Source organism: Capra hircus, chromosome 18, assembly GCF_001704415.2.
Source record: "Capra hircus breed San Clemente chromosome 18, ASM170441v1, whole genome shotgun sequence".
Classification (NCBI taxonomy): Eukaryota; Metazoa; Chordata; class Mammalia; order Artiodactyla; family Bovidae; genus Capra; species Capra hircus.
In genome coordinates this window covers 65,065,892-65,090,058 of record NC_030825.1, presented here as the reverse complement: position 1 = coordinate 65,090,058, position 24,167 = coordinate 65,065,892, and the positions used below count along the sequence as shown (strand labels likewise).

Below are 24,167 nucleotides of genomic sequence, written 5' to 3'. Positions count from 1 at the left end.
TTGTTCATGTGGGGTTAGAGGAAGATCTCCTGTCACAAGTCTCCCAGCTATTGCAAGATGAGCAGAATGCCAGACCTTTCTGAAACCCACCCGTGTGTCCTGATTTCTAAGCCTTCTCCTTGGACGTGCCCACTCATCGCTTACCCCTGCCAGGTTTCTTGCCTTCAGCCTCCTCAGGTCGGGGACTTGTTCTCAAAGTGTGTCTGGAGCCGAAATGTCTGTATTTATAGAGAGTTGGGTGAAACTCCAGGGGTTTCTGGCCATAACCTCATCATCCCAGTGATTGGATAAAGGGCATGGAAAGAACCACTTTGGATAATCTGGGTAGATTCCATTTCCTGTGGAGACTCCAACAGGAAGAACCATTAGAGAGGCCACCATATTGGTTTGGTAGTAAACGTTCTCTTATGTATTTATTTTAGACTTCATGAATGGCATTTCTTGGGGAAACAGATTGATTTTCCTGATCTAATGAATTTTTTCTCTCTGCTTGGAAACAGCGAGGCAGTCCAATAATTGTAATCCGATGGTTGTAATCAAATTGGGTTACCTAATCTTGTCTCTTTTCTCATGAAATAAGTCATCAAAGACTTTTGTCTAAAATCAGCTGATGAGATCAACTGTAAGAAGCCATTTCAGAGAGGCATCACAGAAACCAGAGGTTGTACACCACTAGGGAAAAAGAAGGCAATGGCATCCCACTCCAGTACTCTTGCCTGGAAAATCCCATGGGTGGAGGAGCCTGGTGGGCTGCAGTCCATGGGGTCGCTAAGAGTAGGACACGACTGAGCAACTTCACTTTCACTTTTCACTTTCATGCTCTGGAGAAGGAATTGGCAACCCACTTCAGTGTTCTTGCCTGGAGAATCCCAGGGACGGGGGAGCCTGGTGGGCTGCCGTCTATGGGGTCGCACAGTCGGACACGAATAAAGCAACTTAGCAGCAGTAGCAGCAGCAGGGGAAAAGAATGTCATTTATCAATTTAAGAAGCCTTCTTTTTCTAAATGCCTAAGAAGCAGTATCCGAACTAGTACAAAGGGAACATATCTCAACATAATGGCCACATAGACAAAACCACAGCTATCACCTACTCTGTGTAGCAAAGTCTTAGAAGAGAAAAGACACAGCTCTTTGATAGAAATGTATTTGTTTATTTGAAATTTAACTTTCACTGGTGATCCTGTATTTAATCTAGCCGTCCTGCTAGGAGCATCCTATTTTACAAGGAAATCACACCTGATAAGAAGGCAGTCGGCAGTAGCCTCAGTCTGATGATGAGGTACTGAAAACCAGTGAGACACAGCTTCAAGGCAAGAACAAGAACACAAAGCAAAAACGTGTAAGAAAACCACAGTCTCACATCGTAAGGCAATTATCCTCCAATTGAAAATAAACAAATGAAAAGGAAAACTATAGTCTATAGCAAAGTAGAAAACAAAATTCAAAGAGAAAAATAAGTCATCATTCAAATATCTTATTTCACGTGAATGGAACCCCACTGGGTTCCACTATCTTTGTAAGCTCTTTGTTGGTCATTCACACTTTGTATCACACAGGTGACAAACATTCTTAATTTTCTCATTAAAACAGAAAAGACCTGGCCCTGAGGGCAGGGTCCTGAGCCAGTCATTTGGAATGGATTTTCTGGTGGCGTTTCAAAGCGCCCAGCTGACGGAAGGCACGGTGACACTCGGGGCACACGTAGGGCTTGACCCCAGAGTGGGTGCGTTGGTGAACGTTGAGGTTCCCTCGGCGGCTGAAGGCTCTGTCACACTGCTCACAGCGGAAAGGCTTCTCCTGGGTGTGGGTCTTCTTGTGAGCGCGCAGCGTGGAGTGGTGGGAGAACTTCTTGAGACAGAGATCACAGCTGTAGGGCTTCTCGCCAGTGTGGATCCGCTCGTGAACCCGCAGGTCCGAAGGCTGCATGAACCGTTTGGCACAGATGTCGCACTGAAAGGGCCTCTCTCCTGTGTGTGTCCTCTGGTGCAGGGTAAGCTGAGACAGATAAGGAAAGCTCTTTTTGCACACCCTGCATTCACAGGGTGCCCGACCCGGGGTTTCTGCTCCCTCAGGGAGACTGGTGGGTCCCACGGTGCCAGATGAACCAACGGAATGGGACCCATGCTGTCCCGAGAGCTCTCCTTGGTCCAAACACGTGGCTGCTTCTGGACGCTCATCTTGGCAAGTGGGGCTGCTGTCCCGTTTCCTTAGGACGTGTCTGCGATTCTTCAGAGGACCTCGTCTGGATCCACTCGTAGTGGAAACGTCTCCCTCTGGAACACAAGAGGAAAGGGTTCAGGAGCCACATCTGAAGTATCAGTTCCTTCCTGGGGACTCTCCCCTCTCTCTCTGCCCTCCCAGAATCTGCTGAAAGAAGAGATTCAGCACCATATTTATCAAGGAGCATTTTCCATGGTGCCAGCCTCATTGGAACCATCCCTAATCTTCGCCACAGTCTTCCCATCAACCAAACTACCTGAGTCTCGCTGATGAAACACTCTGGAGCATTGACGATGGAGAAGGTTGGCACTGGAGAACCAACTCCTACCCGGCCCCAACACCAAGGGATGGAAATGCTGGGTACCCCTTCCTGGACATCAGTGGAGGCAGTCATTACCTCCTGTGGTCTCCAAGTGTTTAATACTCACCACCATCCTGCAGAAGTCCAGGCTCTTGACACGGAAGGGTTCTTGTCACTCCTGTGTCTTCCAGCAGGTCCTTCTCCAAGTTCTCCTGGGAGGGCATCTGACCCTCCAGTTCACCTGTTTCAGGAATGGTCTCTGGCGGGAGAGCTTTCTGGCCCTGACAAGGGGCAACCAAACAGAGTCAATCCCACTGCCTTAGCCCATGGCAAGCTCTGTCTCCTCTTTCCCCACCCCCCTAGTACCCTGATCTAAGACTCCAGCTTTCTGAATATCACTTTGGGGGATATGCCCTGACTGCTTCCCATCACCCTGACTGGCAGTCCTCTCCTGATTCCCATGACTGTCCTTGATCTATACTGACCACCTCTGGCAATCAAGTCCAGATTTCACAGCTGGCACGGCCAACTGTCTTGCACATATGTCTCCACCTCATCTCAAATCCTCCCTGCCCCTGACTCTGCAAGCAGAGGACTCTGGCTCAGGGCTCCTGACTTCACCACTTGTTGATACCTTGCCTGGATTTGTCCTCCTCATGGAGGGTGGCCTGGGGCACAAGAAGATGATAAGCAGTATAGCTGGTCTCTATTCATGAGAAATCAGTAGCATCTCCTCCCCCGATTCACACTGCAAAAAAATCCACTCTCTCCATACTCACTCCAAAATCTTCTGGGGCGGGGCGGGAATGACTCCAACTGGGAATTTTTTACTCAATTCAATATTCAATTCAATTTACAATATTCCCCAAGAGTAAGTGCCTCTGACGAAATCCATCATGGGTAAAACAGCTGTGAGTGCATTTACCCCTGACGAACTGACCCAGCACCATCCCGTGGAAACAGGACTCCTCTGTCCTCATGCTTATGGCCACAAGCTTCCATGGTGAGGCACTAGGAAAGATGGGTGAGCCTTCATTCTCACACTGGCTGGAAAGCGGCTGGGCATGGAATGCAAGCATGGGAATTCCGGCACGCAGTGGGTCCATTTCTGTCCTTTGCCAAGTTCTCCCGATTACTTTCAGCCACGCCCACCCGACCCTCTTCTACCTGCTCCCAGACTGCAGGTCAGGACATGACACTCACCTGCCCCCTCCACAGGTCCTTGGCTCCTGGCAGATGCTGCCCGTCTTGGCTTTCCTGCTGGCCCTCGTCTGGAGGGACGACGCTGACTGCAGACTGGGGCTCCCTGGCTCCGTCTCCCTCATCGTGCCCCTCACTGACCTCAAATCCTAACATCTCAACATCCGAGACTGGCATCAAAAAATCCTCGCCTTGGACACGGACTACAGTCTGTGAGGAAAAATTCAACTAGGATCAGTCTCCCTTCACAGGATCCAAAAAGGCATTCCCTGCGTATCCCAGCCTAGGAGCCCACCTCCTGGCAATGACATTCGAAAGAGCAACACCCTCACAGTGAGGACCGACAGAAACACCTCCCCTGAGGCCACAGGCAAGCGCCCACCCCTGTGGGAAGCGCTAATTTAGAGCCAAGCCCTCTGGTCCTTCTGCTTCATCGCCCAGCTCGCAGCCCATCTTCCCACCCTTCCCTCTCTCACAGGGTCCCTAGGGTCCTACTCACCCACTTCTTCAGTTTCTGCTTATTTCTCAGCACCTCCTCCAGATCCTTACAAGTCTCGGCGCCACTACTTCTGACTAAGACCTGGATCTCCGGCGGCATGCACATCACGAACTGCTCCAGCACCAGCCTGTCCACCATCTGCTCCTTGGTGTGAAGATCCGGCCTCAGCCACAGACCGCAGAGTTCACGGAGCCTCCTCAGAGCCTTGATCGGGTCGGATTCTTCCGAGCTGCTAAACCTTCTGAAGCGGATGCGCAACTCTTCAAGGGCGGAGGCGGGCTTTTCCCTTCCGGTGTCTTGGCGTGGCGCAGAGGCTGGCGACCCTGCTCCGGGGCTGTCCGCGAGGCGGCCACGACCCGCTGTCTGGTTCTCAGCCATACTGACTGTAGAGTTTTCAGTAGGACTCTGGGCAAATGCTTCTAGAAGTGGGTGCCCAACTGACCCTGGTAGAAAAGAATTTCCTCTTGCTTTTCCTCAGTAATAGATTCACTATTCAGAAGTATGGGGGCAAAAAAGAAAAAAAAAAGAATGCAGCCAATTAGTTTTATTTTCATCCAGCCTACCATCCCTCAGCCCAATACTGGGCATTATTCCCCCTTCAGTATTTCATACCAGGGACAAGAATCCGACATGCATCTTATAGTACAAGAAACTGTGTAATCAAAAATGTCCCCAGGGCAGTGCTTAAACGCCCTTGTTGAAAAAATGAACCACACCACAGGACCGGTGGAGTGCGGAAACAACCTCATTCACAGAAGAGTTCCACCAATGAACCACGGTTTATGTGTGGCCCGAGGGCGGTCGCTGCATTTCCCACGGTCTCTGAGCGAATGCAAGGTGAACAGAAAGCCAGGACTTAGTGAAACCCACTTCCACGTGCCCTGACTTTCTAGCGTTCTCTTTAGACATTGCCCATCAATTACCTCCTTGAAGCCTTCTCGCCTTGGTCCTCCTCAGCTGGGCACTTGACTCAAACTCGGCAGGCGGAGAAATGTCTCTCTAGAGAGCTGGAGGCGACGCCTTCTCGGCCTGTTGCCCAATCAGCGCGTGGGTTGCTTAAGGGCGGGGCAAACCCTCAGAGACAATCCCACTTTCCTTGGTGACCAGGGACTCGCTTGCCCTTGGAGACTCGCTCAGGAGAAACCACGATGTACTAAAGAGGCCGCCATAGTGGTTGAGTGATCCATGCTGTGTATTTTTGCCTGGTTTGTTTTCGGCCAAGCAGGGAGGCGCGTTGGACCTCAGTTCCCAGACCGCGGAAGGAAACCACGCACCGCAGCGGAAGCGCCGAGTCTCACCGCCGGGCCGCTAGGGAAATGCCTCGGTTTCGTTTGGGGTTTTATTTATTTTGGACTTTGGGGATGGTTTTGGCGTGTACGGATTGGTTTTAGTGATCTCATGAACTTTTTGTCTCACTGCCAGGAGGGTTTGACAGAGTCAGGGACATGATGGTGGGAGCCAGATCGGTTTGACTCCTCTCTGTTCTTGTGAGATAAGTCTTCAAAGGGTTTTCTAAAATCAGCAGATGAGCCAAGGTGTGAGAAGAACCGATTTCTAAGTAGCCTTTTTGAAGACTAGAAGTTGTCCACCAATAGGAAAAAGAATGACACCTATCACTTTCGGAAGCCTTCCTTTCCCTAAACACCTCAGGAAGAAATACCCGAACAAGTATGGAGTGAGTGAATCTATCTCAGCATAATAACAGCCATGTAGGAAAACCAGGGCTATCACCTATTCCATGTAGAAAAGTCTTAGAAAATACGCAGAGCACTCTTTGACAGAAATGTGTTTATTTGAAATTGAAATTCCACTGGAGAGCCTGGCCTCTGTGCCAGGAGCGTGCATTTTTACAGTGAAGTCCGCCTAACAGGAAGGCGGTCAACAGTAGGCTCAGTTTCGTGATGAAGTTTGGGTAACTAATGAGACGTGCTTTCATGAGAAGAAGAACAAAACAAAGCAAAAAACTTACTGAAACAGGCTACACTAAAGTGGAAAACAACATCCGAAGGGAACCATAAGCCATCATTCAAATATCCCCCTCATTCACTGAATGGAACCCCTCTGGACCCAACATCCTCCAAACTCTTCACGTCATCCACCCTTTGTGTGACAGAATTGACAAATCATTGTGAAATTCCTTCTTGGAGGAGAAAGGACTTGGACCCGAGGGCAGTGTCCTGGGCTAATCGTTCGGAATGGGTTTCCTGTGGGGAATGACAGATCCCAGGGAGCAGAAGGCCGGTGACACTCGGGCACACGCAGGGCTCGAGCCAGAGTGTGAACACGGAGGTTCCCACTGTGGTTGAAAGCCTTGTCACAGTGCTCAGAGCAGAAAGGCTTCTTTTGGGTGTGGGTCCTCTGGTGAGCAAGCAGTGTGGAGTCGTGGATGAACTTCTTGGGGCAGAGATCACAGCCTAGGGCTTCTCGTCCTCATGGGTCTCCTGGTGAACACACAGGGCTGGAGGCTGCATGAACCATTGGGCATGGATGTTGCTTTTTTTTTTTTAACTTAGAGTTAAAGAGCCATATCTCTTTATTGCAGTTCCAGAGTAAGGGCCCATTACTTTGATCAGCACGGGCTCAGCAGAAGGCTCCAGAGGATGTGTGTAAAAGAATGTTTCCAAAGGCTCCAGAGATGAGCCCAACCCTGCTTCCTGCTTCCCCTGGACAATACTCCGTCTCCTGGGTGGGGCGGCTGCTTGGTCCAGCTGACTTTGGGGATGTCATAGTGCTCCGAGAGCGTGTCCAGGTGTCTGTTGAAGTCCTCCACTCTCTGCCTGTGGGTGTGGATGCTTTCTTCAGGACCCTCTCCATCTGTCGCTTCTCCTGCACCTTCTCAAAGGCCACCTGGGCTGGGGTCCGCTTGTCAAGGTGGCGCCTCAGCTCCTCCTCCTGGTTCTTCTGGATTTTTCCCATCATTTGCAGGAGTTTTGCCTTGTCTCTGTCCTTTTCCTTCTTCCGCTTGGTCACGCCAAGCTCTGGGACTCCTTTCAGCTTCAGGGGTCCCTTTTGGACCTGCTCATAGGCGTCCATGCTGCCCATCTTCGGATTCGGATTTCTAAATGGACAAAAGTGGTGGGTCCGTTTTCTCAAATGGAAATTGGGGCAATATCGTTCTCTACTGTAGACCCGGGAGGTTCTCTCTGTGCGGGTTGACACAAACGAATGCAGACGAACATCTCTGCTTAGCCCAGGGGGCCGAGGTTCAGAAAGCCTTGTGGAATAATTGCACCACACCACACCATGGAGGGTGGCAACACTCTCCCCCCTCACAGAGAGCTCCGGCTCAGCCATGGTTAATACGGAGTTGAAGGGAGACCCACTGCTTTCACAAGGTCTTTGTGCTGATGCAAGGTGAGTAGACAATCCAGCCTTCCGAAACCCCCCACCTCCTTCTGTACTGATTCCCAAACCTTCTCCTTAGACGTTCTCACTCATCACTTACCTCCTTTGAGCCCTCTTGCCATCAGCTTCCTCAAGTCGGTGACTGGCTATCAGAGTGTGGTGGGGGCTGAAACGTCTCTATTTATAGAGAGCCAGGGGAAATGGCAAGGGTCCCTGCTTGTTACCCCATCAGCACAGTGATTGTGTAAGGGTGGGTCAACCCATTCATATGACCTCATTCTAGATAATCCAATTTATCCATGGATCCAGTTTCACACAAACACTGAACCAGGAAAAATCACAATATATCAAAGAGGCCTCCATGGTGGTTTTGTGGGAGACTTCTCGGATAGCTCAGTTGGTAAAGAGTCCACCCGCAGTGCAGGAGACGCTGGTGTCATTCCTGGGTCAGGAAGATCCGCTGGAGAAGGCACAGGCTACCCACTCCAGTGGTCTTGGGCTTGCCTTGAGGCTCAGCTGGGAAAGAGGTAAAGTGGGAGTCTTTCAGTCAAGTCCGACCCTTTGTGACCCTGTGGAGATACATTCCATGGAATTCTCCAGGCCAGAAGACTGGAGTGGGTACCGTTCCCTTCTCCAAGGGATCTTCCCAACCCAGGGAGGGAACCCAGGTCTCCCGCTTGGCAGGCAGATTCTGTGCCACCGGGGAAGCCCATGCACGTTTTGGCAGGAAGGTTGATTTTCCTGGTCCAGCAAGTACTTTCCTCATTTGCCTCCAGAGTTGGAAGGAGTCAAAGCATAGGTATCTGACAGTTTTAACCAGTTTGGGTCGCCTAAGCGTCCCTGGTGGCTCAGTGGTAAAGAATCTACCTGCCAAGGCAGGAGACGTGGGTTCACTCCCTGGGTTGGGACGATCTCTCCCAGAAGGAAATGGCCAAGCCACTCCAGTTTTCTTGCCTGGAAAATGCCATGGACGGAGGAGCCTGGTGGGCTACAGTCCACGGGGTCGCAAAGAGTTGGACATGACTGAGCAACTCACTTTCAACAGTTGCTGGCATCCAGAATAACGCTAGCTTTCCTTTCCCCCAACCTGGCCTCTGTATTGGCTTTTGAGTTGCGAGCAGCCAGACGCCAGTATCTATTACATATCATCCTTGAGTTTGCAGTCCCCAGCAAATTCCCAGGCTAATTAATAGAAGAAAACGCTGATTCTTTGAAAAAAAAAAAGAAACTTTCTTATCTCCATTCTGCTCCAAATGACCTGTCTTCATTTCTGCTGGAGGAGAGAAAGGTGGGATGAAAGAGTGCTACCTTTAAGAATCTTTTCAAGCCGAGACACGCTTGAATCTTAGTGTTCAAGTGGGCATTAATCTTACATCACCTAACAGTCCATAATCCCAAGAGAATTCAGTCACTTTACACACTGGAGTGGGTGCTCAGCCGCTTCAGGCGTGTCCAACTCTTTGCAGCCCAACAGACCATAGCCCACCAGGCTCCTCTGTCCATGGGACTCTCCAGGCAAGAATACTGGAGTGGGTTGCCATTCCCTTCTCCAGGGGATCTTTCCAACCCAGCGATCGAACATGGTTCTCCTGCATTGCAGGCAGATTCTTTACCATCTGAGCCACCAGGGAAGCCGGGAAATAAATAAATAAAATATAATATAATTTATATTTCTACTGTATTTCAATTGAAAGAGAGAGAAGACAAAGAAATACAGCCTAGCCTCTGTATTAGTAAGTTCTATATCTGTGGATTCAACCAATGATAGATTGAAAAAAAAAAAATTCTTCCATTGCTTCAGATTTTCTTCCTGAGATTTTAATTTCACGATCTCAGTCTCAGTAGAGGGTGACGACACAGGGTTTCAGAAGGAGCCAGAGGAGCAACGGTTTGGAGCAGAAGTCTGGGGACATCTAGGAACCCAAGGCATCTTCCTCCTTGAGGACCTTCTGGCCGAGCACGCCTGGATCTGCGTGAGAGAAAGAGGTCAGTTTGAATGGTTCCATTCCCCACTGCTACCCCTGCCAACTTCTGAGCGTTGGGGTGACCCAAGAGAGGAACCTCTCTTCGGTTCATCTCAGTTTCAATGACCCTCTCAAGGACAGAGAGCTCCTCCTCTCTGCCCTTGCTTATTTGCCCTCTCCTATCCGTCTACCTGCCTACTTTCCTCTTGCACTCCCATTTGGAGGTGGTACATGGTGATGCTGGGGAGCGTTTTCAAGAGCCAGCGTGTAGCCGAGTTTGCGGTGGGAAGCAGTGAATCAGAAGGTGTCCCCTGTCTGGGGTTGGTAGTCCTCCACCAGATACTTGTCAAAGCAGGTCCCCAAATGAGGTTGGGATCGAAGGAGGTGGAATTGAGGTAAAAAAATCTAACTTGAGAACGGCAGGCAAAGCTGGGGCTTGATCGTTGCCTTTGTCTGTGGTCGGCTGGGTCCGTGGTATGTGAGCCTGCACTTGCTTAATTTAGTTCATTCATTTCACAGATATTTACCGAGCACCCAGCATGCACCATCCATTGCGCTAGGCAGTAAGCAAGACGGAGAAGGTCTCTGCTCTCACGAAGCTTAGATTTTACTGGAAGGAGACAGAGTGTAAGTAGGTAAAACCATGAAGGAGGGAGAATCATATAGTGGTAAACACTGCTAGTAAGTGGGTTTCCCTGGTGGCTCAGATGGTAAAGAATCTGCCTGCAATGTGGGCCAAAGAGAAATGGAGTAATGTCAGATCAAACGGACAGGTGACCATTATATGGAAGAGGTGATGACTAAGCTGGTTTCTGAATGACACGAAGGATCTAGCCGCGCAAAACTCTAGAAACAGAACTTCCGAGAGAATTCCCTGGAGGCCTAGTGGTTAGGACTTGGTTCCTTCGCTGGCGTGGTTCAATCCCTGCTCGGGGAACTAAGATCCCGCCCGCAAGGGGCAAAGCACAGTCAAAAATTTTAAAAAGCAACAGAGCTTTCTAGATTGAAGCAAGAGCTGGTGCCAAGATCCTAGAGGGAACAGACCCAGTGTTTCAAGAAAGTCAGAAACCAAAGTTGGGACAGGTCATGTTTGAGTACGAGTGTGTGTGTGGCGGTAGGTGCGGGTCCCGTGGGTGAGCCCAGGGTCCTTCCCGCCTCCCCGAGCCTCCCAGCCCCACTCCCCCCGCCCCACCTCTCATATTTCCCCAGGCTTTACCTCCGATCTCTGCTTTGGCAATAGTCTCCCCCAGACTCCTGGAGGCCCGCAGAGACTGGGAATAGGGGAGGCCGTCTAGGAAGAGAGACACACGTCAGTAAGCTTCGGGGGCTTTCAGTTTGGGACTCTGTGCTGTGTAGGTTTGTTTTTTTTTTTAATTCTGTCTTCATTTTTTGGGCTGTGCTGGGTCTTTGTTGCTGCGAGGGTTTTCTCTGGTTGTTCCGAGTGGGGGCCACTTTTCCTTGCCGTGCGGGGCTCCTCTTGTTGCGGAGCTCAGGCTTCGTGGCTCTGCAGCACGTGGGGTCTCCCCAGATTGGGGACAGAACATGTGTCCTCTGCGTCAGAGGACGGATTCTTAACCAGGGCAGCGCTGGTTTTACTTCCTTGATTTCCTTGGAATCATACACTGCTTATCAGTTCTCATCCGGGGCAAACGCCCCCTACTTCCTCCCCCACCCCTCACCCCCTTCGCTGGGGGATATTTGGCGATTTCCAGACACACTGTCGGTTGTCACAACTTGGAGGGACTACCGCCGTCTAATGAATGGAGACCCGTTGTTGCTGTTCACTCGGTCGTGTCCGACTCTTTGCGACCCCATGGACTGCAGCACGCCAGGATTCCCTGTCCATCACCAACTCCCAGAGCTTGCTCAAATTCGTGTCCATTGTGTCGGCAATGCCATCCAACCCTCTCATCCTCTGTCGTCCCCTTCTCCCACCTTCAATCCTTCCCAGCACCAGGGTCTTTTTAAATGAGTCAGCTCTTCGCATCAGGTGGCCAAAGTATTGGAGCTTCAGCTTCAGCATCAGTCCTTCCAATGAACACTCAGGACTGATCTCCTTTAGGATGGACTGCTTGGATCTCCTTGCAGCCCAAGGGACTCTCAAGAGTCTTTTCCAACACCACAGTTGAAAAGCATCCATTCTTAAACATCCCCTGACACACAGCGGTCCAGCCCCAAATGTAAACAGCGCCGAGGTTGAGAAACTCGGCCCGAGATACAGTTAAGTGCCGGCATCTGGCAGGTGGTGATGAAAAGCGGGTTCCCTTCAGGTCGCCCTGTGCCTTCCCGGAGTGTCTACCCACGTGTCCCCGAGGCCACGTGCCCCCAGGGTTCTCGCCCTTGAGAGGCCAAAAGGGGAGAGGGGATTCTCAGAGATGGTAGCCAGCCCGGCGCGATGAGGAGGTAAACAGGATCGGGGCTGAGCAAGGAGGAAGTGGATGGGGGGCCCTGCAAGGAGATACTTAGAACCACCGAGACTCATCTGGCTCTCACCATCTGCCAGACCCTCTGCTACGAATTTTCCACGCAGCCTCACTGACCACACTGCAGAATTACGAGGGGGCTTCATAGCACCGCTTAGGCGTTTGAAACAAACAGCATCACTCTCTCATGTTCAGTCACTTCAGGTGTGTCCGACTCTGCAACCCCATGGACTGGGCCCGCCAGGCTCCTCTGTCCATGGGATCCTCCAGGCAAGAACACTGAAGTGGGCTGCCATATCCTCTTCCAGGGGGATCTTCCCGACCCAGGGATCGAACCCGTGTCTCTTATGTCTCCTGCATGGGCAGGTGGGTTTCCAGGGAAGACCCAGTCAGTCTCCCAGGCTCCCCCAACTCGTGAGTGTCAGGGCAAAGGAGGGAGCCCACACACAGCGGTTTCCGAAACCAGAGCCGGCAGGTGGGGCAGAGTGAGGGGATGGGGTGGGCCCTCCTTTTCCTTCGTTTACTCACCAATGGCTCGCCACAGGTCTAGGATCCCCAGGGTCGTCTTCTCCTTCCGGCCTCTGTCCACCCTCAGGGGAGGGGAGAGCACTGCAAGGGGCGGGGAAGCAAGACCAGGAGGTCGTTAGAGGCGGAGAGGACACGCAGAGCCCGAGGTCCCGGAGCACCGCTCAGCGGGCGAGGGACGGAGCACAGGCTGACCGGGCAGGGGCCGCGGCTCTGAGAGACGACACCTGCCCGGTGACCCGCCCCCCCTGCTGGGGGAGACTCCTGAGAGCCCCTTGGCCAGCAAGGTCAAACCAGTCCATCCTAAAGGAGATCAAGCCCGAATATTTACTGGAAGGACTGATGCTGAAGCTGAAGGTCCAACACTTTGGCCACCTGATGCGAAGAACTGACTCATTTGAAAAGACCCTGATGCTGGGAAAGACTGAAGGCAGGAGGAGAAGGGGACACAGAGGATAGGATGGCTGGATGGCATCACCGACGCGATGGATGTGAGTTGAGTGAACTCTGGGAGTTGGTGATGGACAGGGAGGCCTGGCGTGCTGCGATTCATGGGGTCGACTGAGCGACCGAACGACAAGCAACCCGTAGGCGGCAGACCTGGGGCCTGAGCCCACCTGCGTCTGCAGCCAAACCTCGCATCGTTTCTGCCACACTTCTTGGTGCCTGGCTGACTTCACTGTCCCCAGAGCACGTCTCTGGGTGTACAGCAAGCGCCCAGTGAAGATGCGGGGAGGAGGGTTGGGTAGAGCGGATGGGGGGGGATCGTGGCAGGAAGTGCTCCGGTCTGTCTGACTCTCACGCAGTGTGGGGACGGCCGTTGTGCCCACTGTCACGGGCTGGGGAGCCGAGGCATGGAGGCTGCACATCCGCCCCTGGGGGCAGAGCCGGGACTTGAAGCCAGCGCTCTGGCTCCGGGATCCCAGCGCACATCACTTCCCTGGACTAACCCCATGACCGGTCTGGAAATCAAGCCCACAGACTTCGGGGGCCGTGGGGCTGGGAGTTTCGGGTTGTGAACACACGGCTCACAGGCGCCAGGCAGGGATGGAGGGTCACTCACCGGGACCCAGGAGGTAGCCGGCACTGTTGAGGGTCCAGCCTCCTCGCCCCTAGACAGAGACAGAGAGACAAGGCTGAGAGAGATGGGCAGCGCAGTCCGCACGGCCTGGAGGACCTGGGTCAGCACGCCGCCGCCGCAGCTCAGCCGCCACTCTGTGAAGTGGCCTGGCTTCAGCTGGATTCCCCCAGTGGCTCAGCGGTAAAGAGCCCGCCTGCAGTGCAGGAGACCTAAGAGCCGCAGGTTCAGGCTCTGTGTCAGGAAGATCCTCTGGGGAGGGCACTGGAGGAGGGCATGGCAGCCCACTCCAGGATTCTTGTCTGGAGAATCCCCCAGACAGAGGAGCCTGGCGGGCTACAGTCCAGGGGGTCGCGAAGAGTCAGACACGACTGAGGACTAAAGGAACAATGATGTTTACTTTATTGTGGGCTTGCCCTGGGCCAGCGTGGGTTCTGACGGCTGAGGTAGGGAGTCCAGTGCAGAATGAAACTACAGCCCCTGCAGGTGGCTCTCCTGCTTGCTACGGCGCTGAAAGTTTACATAGTCGGGAAGCTCTGCCTTCGAAGGCAGCTTTGGGCATCTCTGGGCCAACGCTGATCATTAGGCTGTTTTCGCTTTGGACAAGCTGAGCCCCGAACCCCCGTATTCCACCTGCGATCTGTTCTAACCCGCCCCCACCCCCGCCCTGGTCCAGGGTGATGAATTCAGTCTTTCTTCTCTTATTTAAGAAAAAAAAAATTTTTTTTTAAATTTCTGGCTGCACCATGTGGCCTGTGGGATCTTAGTTCCCAGACCAGGGATCAGAACCTGCACCCCCTGCATTGGAGGCGCAGGGTCTTAACCACTGGACCGCCAGGGACATCCAGCTTGCCCATCCAGGAAAGTTAGAGCTCCCTTCCCGGGAGGGCGGTGACAGCTGTGCAGTGACAGGCAGGTCTCACCCCGTGGACGGGGGCAGAGGCTGGAGTCTCGGCCAGGCTGAGGAGGACCGCAAGAAGGAGCAGACGGACCGACAGAGGCATCTCAGGGCCGGAGGGCTGGGCGCTGAGGAACGCTGCAGAGAAAGCGCAGGGGGGTTATTTGCTTATTTTGCAGCTTGATTGGGGTATAACTGATACGAAAAAAAAAGAAAAGGAAAAAAACGAAACATGTTTAAAGAATGCCTCTTGGTGAGTGTGGACATGACCCTTCACCGGTGACGCCATCATTGAAATAGATGTATCCATCACCTTCAGAAATTTCTGTGGGTTTTTTTTCCTCCCTCAAAATTTACATTTTTTCCCCCAAAGATCTCTCGTGGTAAATGTCACATTGCGCTTGAAAATATGTGGTTTATTCAAATATCTTTTGATACTGGAATTTCTAGCATAATTCCAGAGTGATGGGAGCACAGACTCTGCGATCTCAGTACTTTTACACCAAGAAATTTCTGCACCTTGCTTTATATCCCTGGATATGTTCCAGTGTCCCCTGGTTTATACTCCATGGGAACTTGAATGCCATTCGTATCCTGCTGTTGTGTGAGAACTGCATAAATCTTAATTATGTTGAATTGGTTCATGGTGTTCTTCAGGTCTGCTAGAGCCTTCTACTTCTCTGTCTATTCATCCTATTAATTTTTGACAATTTGATATTGAGACTCCAACTAAAAATCTTAATTTGTGTATTAAAAAAATTATAATTACAGTGGAACTATATGTAACCTGGTTCTGTATTTTCCAAGTGTCCTGCAAAATGTGTGATCATACTTTCATAATTTAAAAAAATAAAAATCAAAAAACTTCTATTTAAAAGATTTTCATTGGAGGATAATTGCTTTACAACGCTGTGTTGGTTTCTGCCATGCATGAACATGAGTCAGCCATGGGTATGCACATGTCCCTCCTTCTTGACCCTCCCTCCCCATCCCACCCCTCTAGGTTGTCACAGACCACTGGGTTGAGCTTCTGTGGTGTTTTGTTTTTAAGATGCCACATGTAAGTGGGTCTGAGGCGGGCTCAGACGTAAAGTGTCTGCCTGCAATGTGGGAGACCCAGGTTCAATCCCTGGGTCAGACAGATCCCCTGGAGAAGGAAATGGCAACCCACTCCAGTACTCTTGCCTGGACAATCTCATAGACAGGGGAGTCCATGGGGTCGGTCCATGGGATTGCAAAGAGTCGGACACAACTGAGCGACTTTGCTTTCACTTTTCACGTAAGTGGGCTTCCCTGGTAGCTCAGATGGTAGAGAATCTGCCTGCAATTTGAGAGACCAGGGTTCGATCCTTCGGTTGGAAAGATCCCTTGGAGAAGGGAATTGGTACTCACTCCAGTATTCTTGCCTGGAGAATCCCATGTGTAGAAGAGCCTGGCACTCTACAGTCCTTGGGGCTGCAAAGAGTCGGACACAACTGAGCAACTAACACACACCTCACTTCACATGGAAGTGACATCATACAGTCCTTATCTTTCTCTGTCTCTTAATATACTGTAAAGCGCAGGATATTCTATTGTTAACTGAAGGTTCATCTCTACATTTTTGGTCATAAATATATAATCAAGAATTAAAACAAACGATTCTGAATGTTTTGAAGTTTACGTGGAGCACATTTCTTTAAGTAAAATGAGAGTTGGTTGGGAGAATGCCAAAGCAAGTAAGTAACAGGATATTCAGTACATAGAGCATGAGTGTGTGCACAAGTGTGAAGGTTGCTCAGTCGTGTCCGAGTCTTTATGACCCCATGGACTACACAGTCCATGGAATTCTCCAGGCCGGAATACTGGAGTGGGTGCCTTTCCCTTCTCCAGGGGATCTTCCCAACCAGGGATCGAACCCAGGTCTCCTGCATTGCAGGCAGATTGTTTACCAGCTGAGCTATGAGGGAAGCCCTGATACATAGTACACAGTACATGGTACATAGCACACAGCGCATAGACTATGCCCCTCCAAACCCTCAGTGCATGAGTGACCCAAGCTTCAGAACCAGAGAGGCCTGAACTGAGAGAGTGAGACTGACATAGACACACACCACCACGGGTGAAACAGCTAGCTAGTGGGGAGCTGCTGTATAACACAGGGGGCTCAAGCCAGGGCTCTGTGATGTCCTAGAGGGGAAGGATGGGGGGGAGGCAGTGGGAGGAAGGCTTTGCAACCCCAAGGACTGCAGCCCACCAGGCTCCACTCTCCATGGAGTTTTCCAAGCAAGAGTGCCGAAGTCGGTAGCCACTCCATTCTCCAGGCGGTCTTCCCCACCCAGGTCTCCTGCACTGCAGGCGGATTCTTTACCGTCTGAGCCACCAGGGAAGCCCCAGCTAGCTAATGGGAAGCTCAGCTTGGTGGTCTATGATGACCTTCTTCTTGGAGGGGTGCGATGGGGGTGGGATGGGAGGAAGGCTCAAGAGGGAGGCGATCTATGTACACTTATAGCTGACTCCCGTCACCGCCCAGCAGAAACCAACACAACCTTGGAAAGCACTCATCCTTCAAATAAAAACCAGGGCCACGGCCCACCACCGTGCCTCCCCCATCCGCTCTCTGACCCGCCCCCAGCCCTGGAATGCCGCCTCCTCACTGGCCCCAGCCCCCGTCCCGGACCTCCCAGCCCCCTCCCCGCCTCACCTGTGCCCCTCCCCACCTCCCCCTCCCCTTCTCCGCATCCGCTCCCGCCTGCGTCTCCATCCTCCCAGGACCAGCCTCCCCGCCCCGTCTCACCTCGCTGAAGTGGGCAGACCTCGCCACCTTTCTCCTGCCGGCCGGTCCGGGTCCCAGCTCCCGAGACTCCAGCTTTTATGCCCGAGGAGGAGAGGCGGGCGGAGGGAAGCCGGAGGAGACTAGACGGGGAGAGGGCGTGGGGAGAGAAAGGCGGAGCGGAGCGCCCGCCCACGGGAGGGGGTTTCTCAGGTCAGGACAAGGGTGCTTCCCGGAGGGAAGATTTCTCTGCCAGTTTCCCCCGCAGACCCCGCAACAAGAGGTATTTGCTCCGCATTTACCCAAGGACCCCCAGCCCACCTCCGCCTGGTGTCGGCCTTGGTGGGCAGGGGGCAGTGGACGAGGCTTGGGGAGGCGGGGTGTTCTGGGTTCTCTGCACGCCCTTGACTTCTCTCCACCTGCCCGGGGCACCCGGGCCACCTGTTTACGTGTTTGTGGAGCGTCTCTCCTCGCCACACACCGGGAAATAAGCTCAGTGCGGGCCGGGGGCGGCGGGGCCGGGGATGGGGGCGGTCACGTCCTGCTCACCCCCGAGTCGCCAGCACGCGGCGTTCAGCCAGGCGGGCCCCTTGGGCGCGCTCGGCGGCCCTTCCGCGCGTCCTGACCCGGGAGGGCGCTTCCGCATCCAGTGGGTGGAGGCCAAGGTCGCTCCATCCTCCGGGGCAGAGGACACCCCCACCCCCAGCAAAGAACCGCTGGACCCCCAGTGTCGTAGTACAAGGGTGGGAAACCCTGCGGCAGCCCGTAAAAGCGTCCCCAGAACCGAACAAATGTTGCTGGATGAACAAATCAGAGTGTGAGTGTGTGTGTGTGTGAGTGAGTGTGCGCTTGGCCTCTCTCCCGCTCCGTTTCGCTTCCTCCGTTCCTGTGTCTGTTTCTTTCTCTGCCTCTGGGCCCCGGGAAAGCAGCAGTTTTCCAGAGGAAAGACCCGGGAATCAAAGGGGAGGGGGCCCGGCCCGCTGGCTCTGCTCCCGCGCTTTCGGACGTCCTGGGGTCCTGGCGGGACTCGGTGTCCTGGCTCTGTGATGAAGAGCCCAGGTTCAGCCTGGACTCGGGGGTCTTTGCTCCAGGTCCTCATCTCTACCCCAGCCCTCCCACCCCCACTGCAGACCTTTCTGGACTGCCATGCCCGTCTGCCTCGCTCTTACGAGGCTCAGGCTTTACCGACTGAGCTAGCCGGGGGCGGGGGGAGGGGGCTGGGGGGGGAGGGGCCGGGGGGGCGGGGGGTACCACTCCCGCCTGCCTCAACCTTAAAAGCAAGACCCCAGCGGAGAGGAGAGTGAGAAACAACATCCCGGAGGCCTCGTGCGCGCCTCCCCCAGGTGGCTCCCTCTCGCCTCTTCCCGGCTTCCTTCCCTTCCCATCTGAGGGGGAGGGGTGGTGTTCCGATTGGGAGAAAGTCACAAGGAGGTGTAAATGGCTCTGCTGGGAAAGAGCGGAGCGGGGGACGCTGGCGAGGACAGACCGGCTGATCTGAACCTGGCAGACGGCTTCTCTGCGTGACCAGTGCCGTGAAAAATGAAGCTATGGGGTCTGCATCTCACGCAAACAAACAAACACAACCCAGATGATGTGGGGGACATGTCACTTTACATTTCCGTGACACAGCTGGACGTCTGTGGATGTGTGTATATGTATGGACACCCAGGCACCTATGCAGATATCTGGCTAGGTGGCTACCTAGCCGTATCTCCTACGAGATATAAGAGCTCCTTTGAGTACTCCCTAAGTAGCAGTTGTTCAGTCGCTAAGTTGTGTCTGGACTCTTTGCAATCCGACCCCATCCACTGTAGCCTGCCAGGCTCCTCTGTCCATGGGATTCTCCAGACAAGAAGACTGGAGTGGGTTGCCATGCCCTCCTCCAGGGGATCTTCCCCACCCAGGGAGAGAACCCATGTCTCTTGGGTCTCCTGCGTTGGCAGGCGAATTGTTTACCACTGAGCCACCTGGGAAGCCTTTTCTCATATAGGTTAACACAGAATTCCTTGCTTTTTTGCGACAGTTTTCGGAAGCGTGTCTCTGTACAGATAAGGCTCTGAATATGGATTTGCATATATACATATATCTCTCCAAGTGAAAGTCGCTCAGTCATGTCTGACTCAGACTGGGGTCCATGCAATTCTCCAGGCCAGAATACTGGAATGGGCAGCCATTCCCTTCTCCAGGGGACCTTCCAAACCCTGGGATGGAAACCAGGTCTCCCGCATTGCAGGCAGATTCTTTACTGGCTGAGCCACCAGAGAAGCCCGTATCTCTCCATCTCTTCCTTTAAACAGCCCCCAGCCCTAAGGTGAAGTCGCTCAGTCGTGTCTGACTCTGCGACCCCACGAACTGTAGCCTGCCAGGCTCTTCCATCCATGGGATTTTCCAGGCAAGAGTACTGGAGTGGGTTGCCATTGCCTTCTCCAAGCCCTGCTGCTGCTGCTAAGTCGCTTCAGTCGTGTCTGACTCTGTGCGACTCCATAGACGGCAGCCCACCAGGCTCCCCCGTCCCTGGGAATCTCCAGGCAAGAACACTGGAGTGGGTTGCCATTGCCTTCTCCAATGCATCAAAGTGAAAAGTGAAAGTGAAGTCGCTCAGTTGTGTCTGACTCTTAGCGACCCCATGGACTGCAGCCTAAAGGGATCCTCCGCCTATGGGATTTTCCAGGCAAGAGTACTGGAGTGGGTTGCCATTGCCTTCTCCAAACCCTGCTGCTAAGTCGCTTCAGTCGTGTCTGACTCTGTGCGACTCCATAGACGGCAGCCCACCAGGCTCCCCCGTCCCTGGGAATCTCCAGGCAAGAACACTGGAGTGGGTTGCCATTGCCTTCTCCAATGCATGAAAGTGAAAAGTGAAAGTGAAGTCGCTCAGTCGTGTCCAACTCTTCACCACCCCATGGACTGCAGCCTACCAGGCTCCTCTGTCCATGGGATTTTCCAGGCAAGAGTACTGGAGTGGATCCCCCAGGAGTTGTTATATCCCCCTGCCACCACGAGGGGGAGCCAACCCCAAGACGATCCGGCACCTCCCAGCGTTTCCTGCATCCCTTCGTTATTGTTCGGTGGGTGTGTTTAGAATACCTCGCGTTATGAGATACGAAATCTAAAAAAAGAGAAAAAATGTGACAAATAGACCTACTTACAAAACCAGAAGTACATTCACAGATGTAGAACACAAACGTACGGTTAGCCGGGGGCAGGGGAGGAGGGATAAGTTAGGCGATTGGGCCAGACACATACACACTGCGATATATAAAACACGTAACTAGTAAGGTCCCGCTGTACAGCGCGGGAAACTGCTCAATACTCTGCAACGGCCTATATGGGAAAAGAGTCCTAAAAAACAGTGGCTATGTGTATATGCCTGGGCTTCCCCGGGGGGGGGGGGCTCAGAGGTAAAGAACAGGCCTGCCAATGCAGGAGCCGCAGGTTCGATCCCTGGGTCGGGAAGATCCCCTGCAGGAGGGAATGGCAGCCCACTGCAGTCTTCTCGTCTGAGTTCCCTGGACAGAGGAGCCTGGCGGGCTGCAGCCCGTGGGGTCGCAGAGAGTGGGACGCGACTGAGTGCCTAAACAACGACCATGTGTGCATACAGAGCTGGCTCGCTTTGCTGCGCACCTGAAAGCAGCGCGGCGCTGTGAATCAAGTCTACTCCAGGGAAAGTTAATTCCAACAAAATAAAGAACTCTTTGCTTGAGATCTCTCCTCTTGAAGAATCTTGAGGACCCCAGTCGAGGGTTCAGCAGACCTCTAGAGCATACTCATCTAGCGTAACTGAGTGCCTTTTCCCCCTCCACACACACACACACACACACACACACACACACACACACACACACGCACACAGCATGCAGTGAGAAATCAGCCACAGGGGGAAACCGGGAAGTTCACCAACGTGTGGCGATTAGCCAGCCCACCGTGAACCACCACGGGGTCAAGGAAGAGATGGCGGGTGAAGTCAGGAAACACCCTGAGTTAGGCTGGCTGACTCAGACCTCCGCCAAGGCTTCCTGAGAGATTACAGCGCCCGCCCCCACAGTCACAGCTAAATTTTTATGAGTCAGCGGGGAGGGGGCTTATAAGGCCAAGGTTAGCGACAGCGACTGGCCCTCAATGCTTTCATCCCGGGGGTGGCAGGATATGCCAACCCCCTAAGGACGCCATGTAGGTATATTGATTTCTCTGAGCCTAAGCACCTGGGGGGAAGAACACAAAAACATCAGGGAGAGACTTCCTCCCCGCCGCCCACCCTCCACACACACACACGCACACACACACACACACACACACACACTTTTACTTCTGCTGGGAACACTTATGAACATCCAAAGGAACTGTTCATCCACTCCATTTGGTTCCTGTCAAGTACTTGAGGAAGTGATAGACGAGGATTCAGCCTGCTCCCAACAAATAATATATCTAAGTGTCTCCATTAGGATGAAGGTGTAAATTGAAAGACCGAGGAAAGAAAATTGCAGCAGGGAGCAGGAGGAACTGCTGAAATTTCCGTCTGCTGTCCCCTGCATTAGCCTACTGAGAGAACACAGGGAGCTGAAGACGGGGTGGACGGGTGGGTAGGTTGGTAGGTGGATGGCTGGTAGATGAGAGATAAGTGAGAGATGATATACAGCTGAGAGAGACGGCAGATAATAGACAGATAATAGGAGAGACTTCCCTGATGGCTCAGACGGTTAAGGACCCACCTCAGTGCACGAGACACAGGAGACGTGGGTTTGACCCTTAGGTCGGGAAGATCCCCTGGAGAAGGGCATGGCAACCCACTCCAGTCTTCTTGCCTGGAGAATCCCCTGGACAGAGGAGCCTGGTGGGCTACAGTCCATGGGGTCGGGTCGCAAAGAGTCAGACACAACTTAGTGACTGATCAACAACAACTGCTACTTAGGGAGTGCTCAAAGGAGACATAGCCCTTATATCTCACAGGAGATACGGCTAGGTAGCTGCGTAGCTAGATGTCTGCACAGATGCATGGAGGGAAGGAAAAAACAGTCGTAGAAAGAGGGAAAGACACCAAGGATCAGGGAGAGTGTGCGTGTGAGCTTGTGCTTAGCCGTTCAATCCTGTTGGACTCTTTGCAACCCCATGGACTGTAGCCCGCCAGGCCCCTCTGTCCATGGCATTTTCCAGGCAAGAACACTGGAGCTGGTTGCCATCCCCTTCTGCAGGGGATCTTCCAGGCCTGACCTAGGGGTCGAACCTGGCTCTCCTGCATTGCAGGCAGATTCTTTACCCACTGAGCCACCTGGGAAGCCCATGTTTGCTAGTAACAGTTAAAGAAGAAGCAAGATTGTTTAACTCTTGCAGGCCTCTCCTGTGCCCACGTCTGTTCACTCATTTCTGTTTTTGCTGCAGCTAATTCCCCGATTAGTTATTCCCTCCATATCGATAGAGGAAGGGAAACAGGCATGGTTCTTGTCTGGCTGAAGGCATAAACTTCAGTTTTGCTCCATTTGGCAAATATCAGCTGCCTGGGCCAGGGGCCCTTCTATCCCCTACTTCAACCTCAGTTCCCAGACCAGGGATCAAACCCGAGCCCTCTGTGTTGGAAGCTCGAAGTCCTAACCACTGGATGACCAGGGAAGTCTCCGTTCCTAGATTTTTAGTATATGTTTCCAGATTACCTTCCGCCAGCACTATAGGAAGGTCCCCACTCCACCTGGGAGAGTCACCTATTTTGAGAGAAGTTTAGTGAGAAAGACCTAATTGAATTATTGAATGGGAAGGGAGAGAATTGGTGGAATTTTAAAACAGGCATGGGTGGCTGAGGCTGACAATCGTGTTATCAGAAGGGGCAAGATGTCCGAGAGACAGGGGGAGAGGAACCCGCGGTCAGGAAGCGTCATTTCTGAGCTGACCCCCTCGAGCACATTTCTGTGAGAAGCTGGTGAGTCAGAGTGCGGTGGAGTCCAGGAGGGGTCAGGAGGTTGAGAGCAGCCTGTGAAAAGCATCGCTGCTGTTGACGGTGCCTTCACGCCGGGGCATCAAGTGGAGTGACGTCAGGCGGTGGGGGAGGGGGGTGGTTCGTGCTGATCCATCCTGGAGCCTGCAAAGGTGGGCACGACAGCAGCCAGGATGCAGAGTTCAAGGGACAGCATGGCCTAGCCTTTAGCGGGTGAGTGGGCAAGAAGGTGCGGACATTTTTTTCAACCTTTTTTTACTGAACTATAGGTAACTTAGAATGCTGGGTTCATTCGGGCTGTGCAGCAAGATAACTCAGTTATTCCCACATGCATCTCTGTGCAGCCGCCAAGTCGTGTCCGACTCTTTGCGACCTTGTGAACTTCAGCCAGGCCTCCCTGCCCATCACCAGCTCCTGGAACTTGCTCAAACTCAGGTCCATTGAGTCGGTGCTGCCATCCAACCATCTCATCCTCTGTCGCCGTCTTCTCCTCCTGCCCCCAATCTTTCCCAGCATCAGGGGCTTTGCCAGTGAGTCAGCTCTTCGTGTATATATACATACGCACAATGCTCTAAAAGTTCTCTCGCAGTACGGTTTATCATAGGCTTATCATAGTTCCCTGCACTATACAGTAGGGCCTTGCTGTTTATCCATCCTCCACATGAAAGCTGACGTCTGCTAACCCCACCCTCCCACTTCAGCCCTCCCCCAGCCCCCTCCCCCCCGAAACCACCAGCTTGTGCTCGAGGGCCATGATTCTCCTTCTGTTCCAAAGATGGGTTCATTTGTGTCGTAGATTAGATTCCACGTAGAAGTCATATCACATGGGTTCGGTGTTTCTCCCCAGCTGACCTAACCCACTCAGCTTGAAGGTCTCCAGTTGCATCCGCGCTCCTGCCAATGGCAGGACTGCGCTCTTTTCCGTGGCTGAGTGGCCTTCCATCGCATGTGTGGCCCACATCATCCTTATCCATTCCTGCTGATGGACACTTAGGTTGCTTCCATGCTGCTATGAACACAGGGTGCCTGTAACTTTGCAAAT

At 52.9% G+C, this 24,167-nt stretch overlaps 1 protein-coding gene and 1 pseudogene across 1 annotated transcript; both read right to left on the bottom strand.

Moving 5' to 3' along the window:
• On the bottom strand, positions 1,627-4,598 carry LOC108638123 (zinc finger and SCAN domain-containing protein 5B-like). The gene is made up of 4 exons (XM_018063459.1): positions 4,221-4,598; positions 3,725-3,931; positions 2,649-2,802; positions 1,627-2,273 (listed from the first exon to the last, which is right to left on the bottom strand). Exons 1-4 carry the CDS (start codon positions 4,596-4,598, stop codon positions 1,627-1,629), a joined length of 1,386 nt encoding a protein of 461 aa, XP_017918948.1.
• On the bottom strand, positions 6,635-7,253 carry LOC102191368 (annotated as a pseudogene).

Bases quoted from the DNA above. Each gene is read 5' to 3' on its own strand.
- LOC108638123 (XM_018063459.1), bottom strand. From the start codon at position 4,598: ATGGCTGAGAACCAGACAGCGGGTCGTGGCCGCCTCGCGGACAGCCCC. The intron at 2,803-3,724 runs GTGAGTGTCATG...GCCCCTTGTCAG, and splicing joins AGGACCTGTGGAGGGGGCAG to GGCCAGAAAGCTCTCCCGCC. The intron at 2,274-2,648 runs GTGAGTATTAAA...CTTGTGTTCCAG, and splicing joins TGGACTTCTGCAGGATGGTG to AGGGAGACGTTTCCACTACG.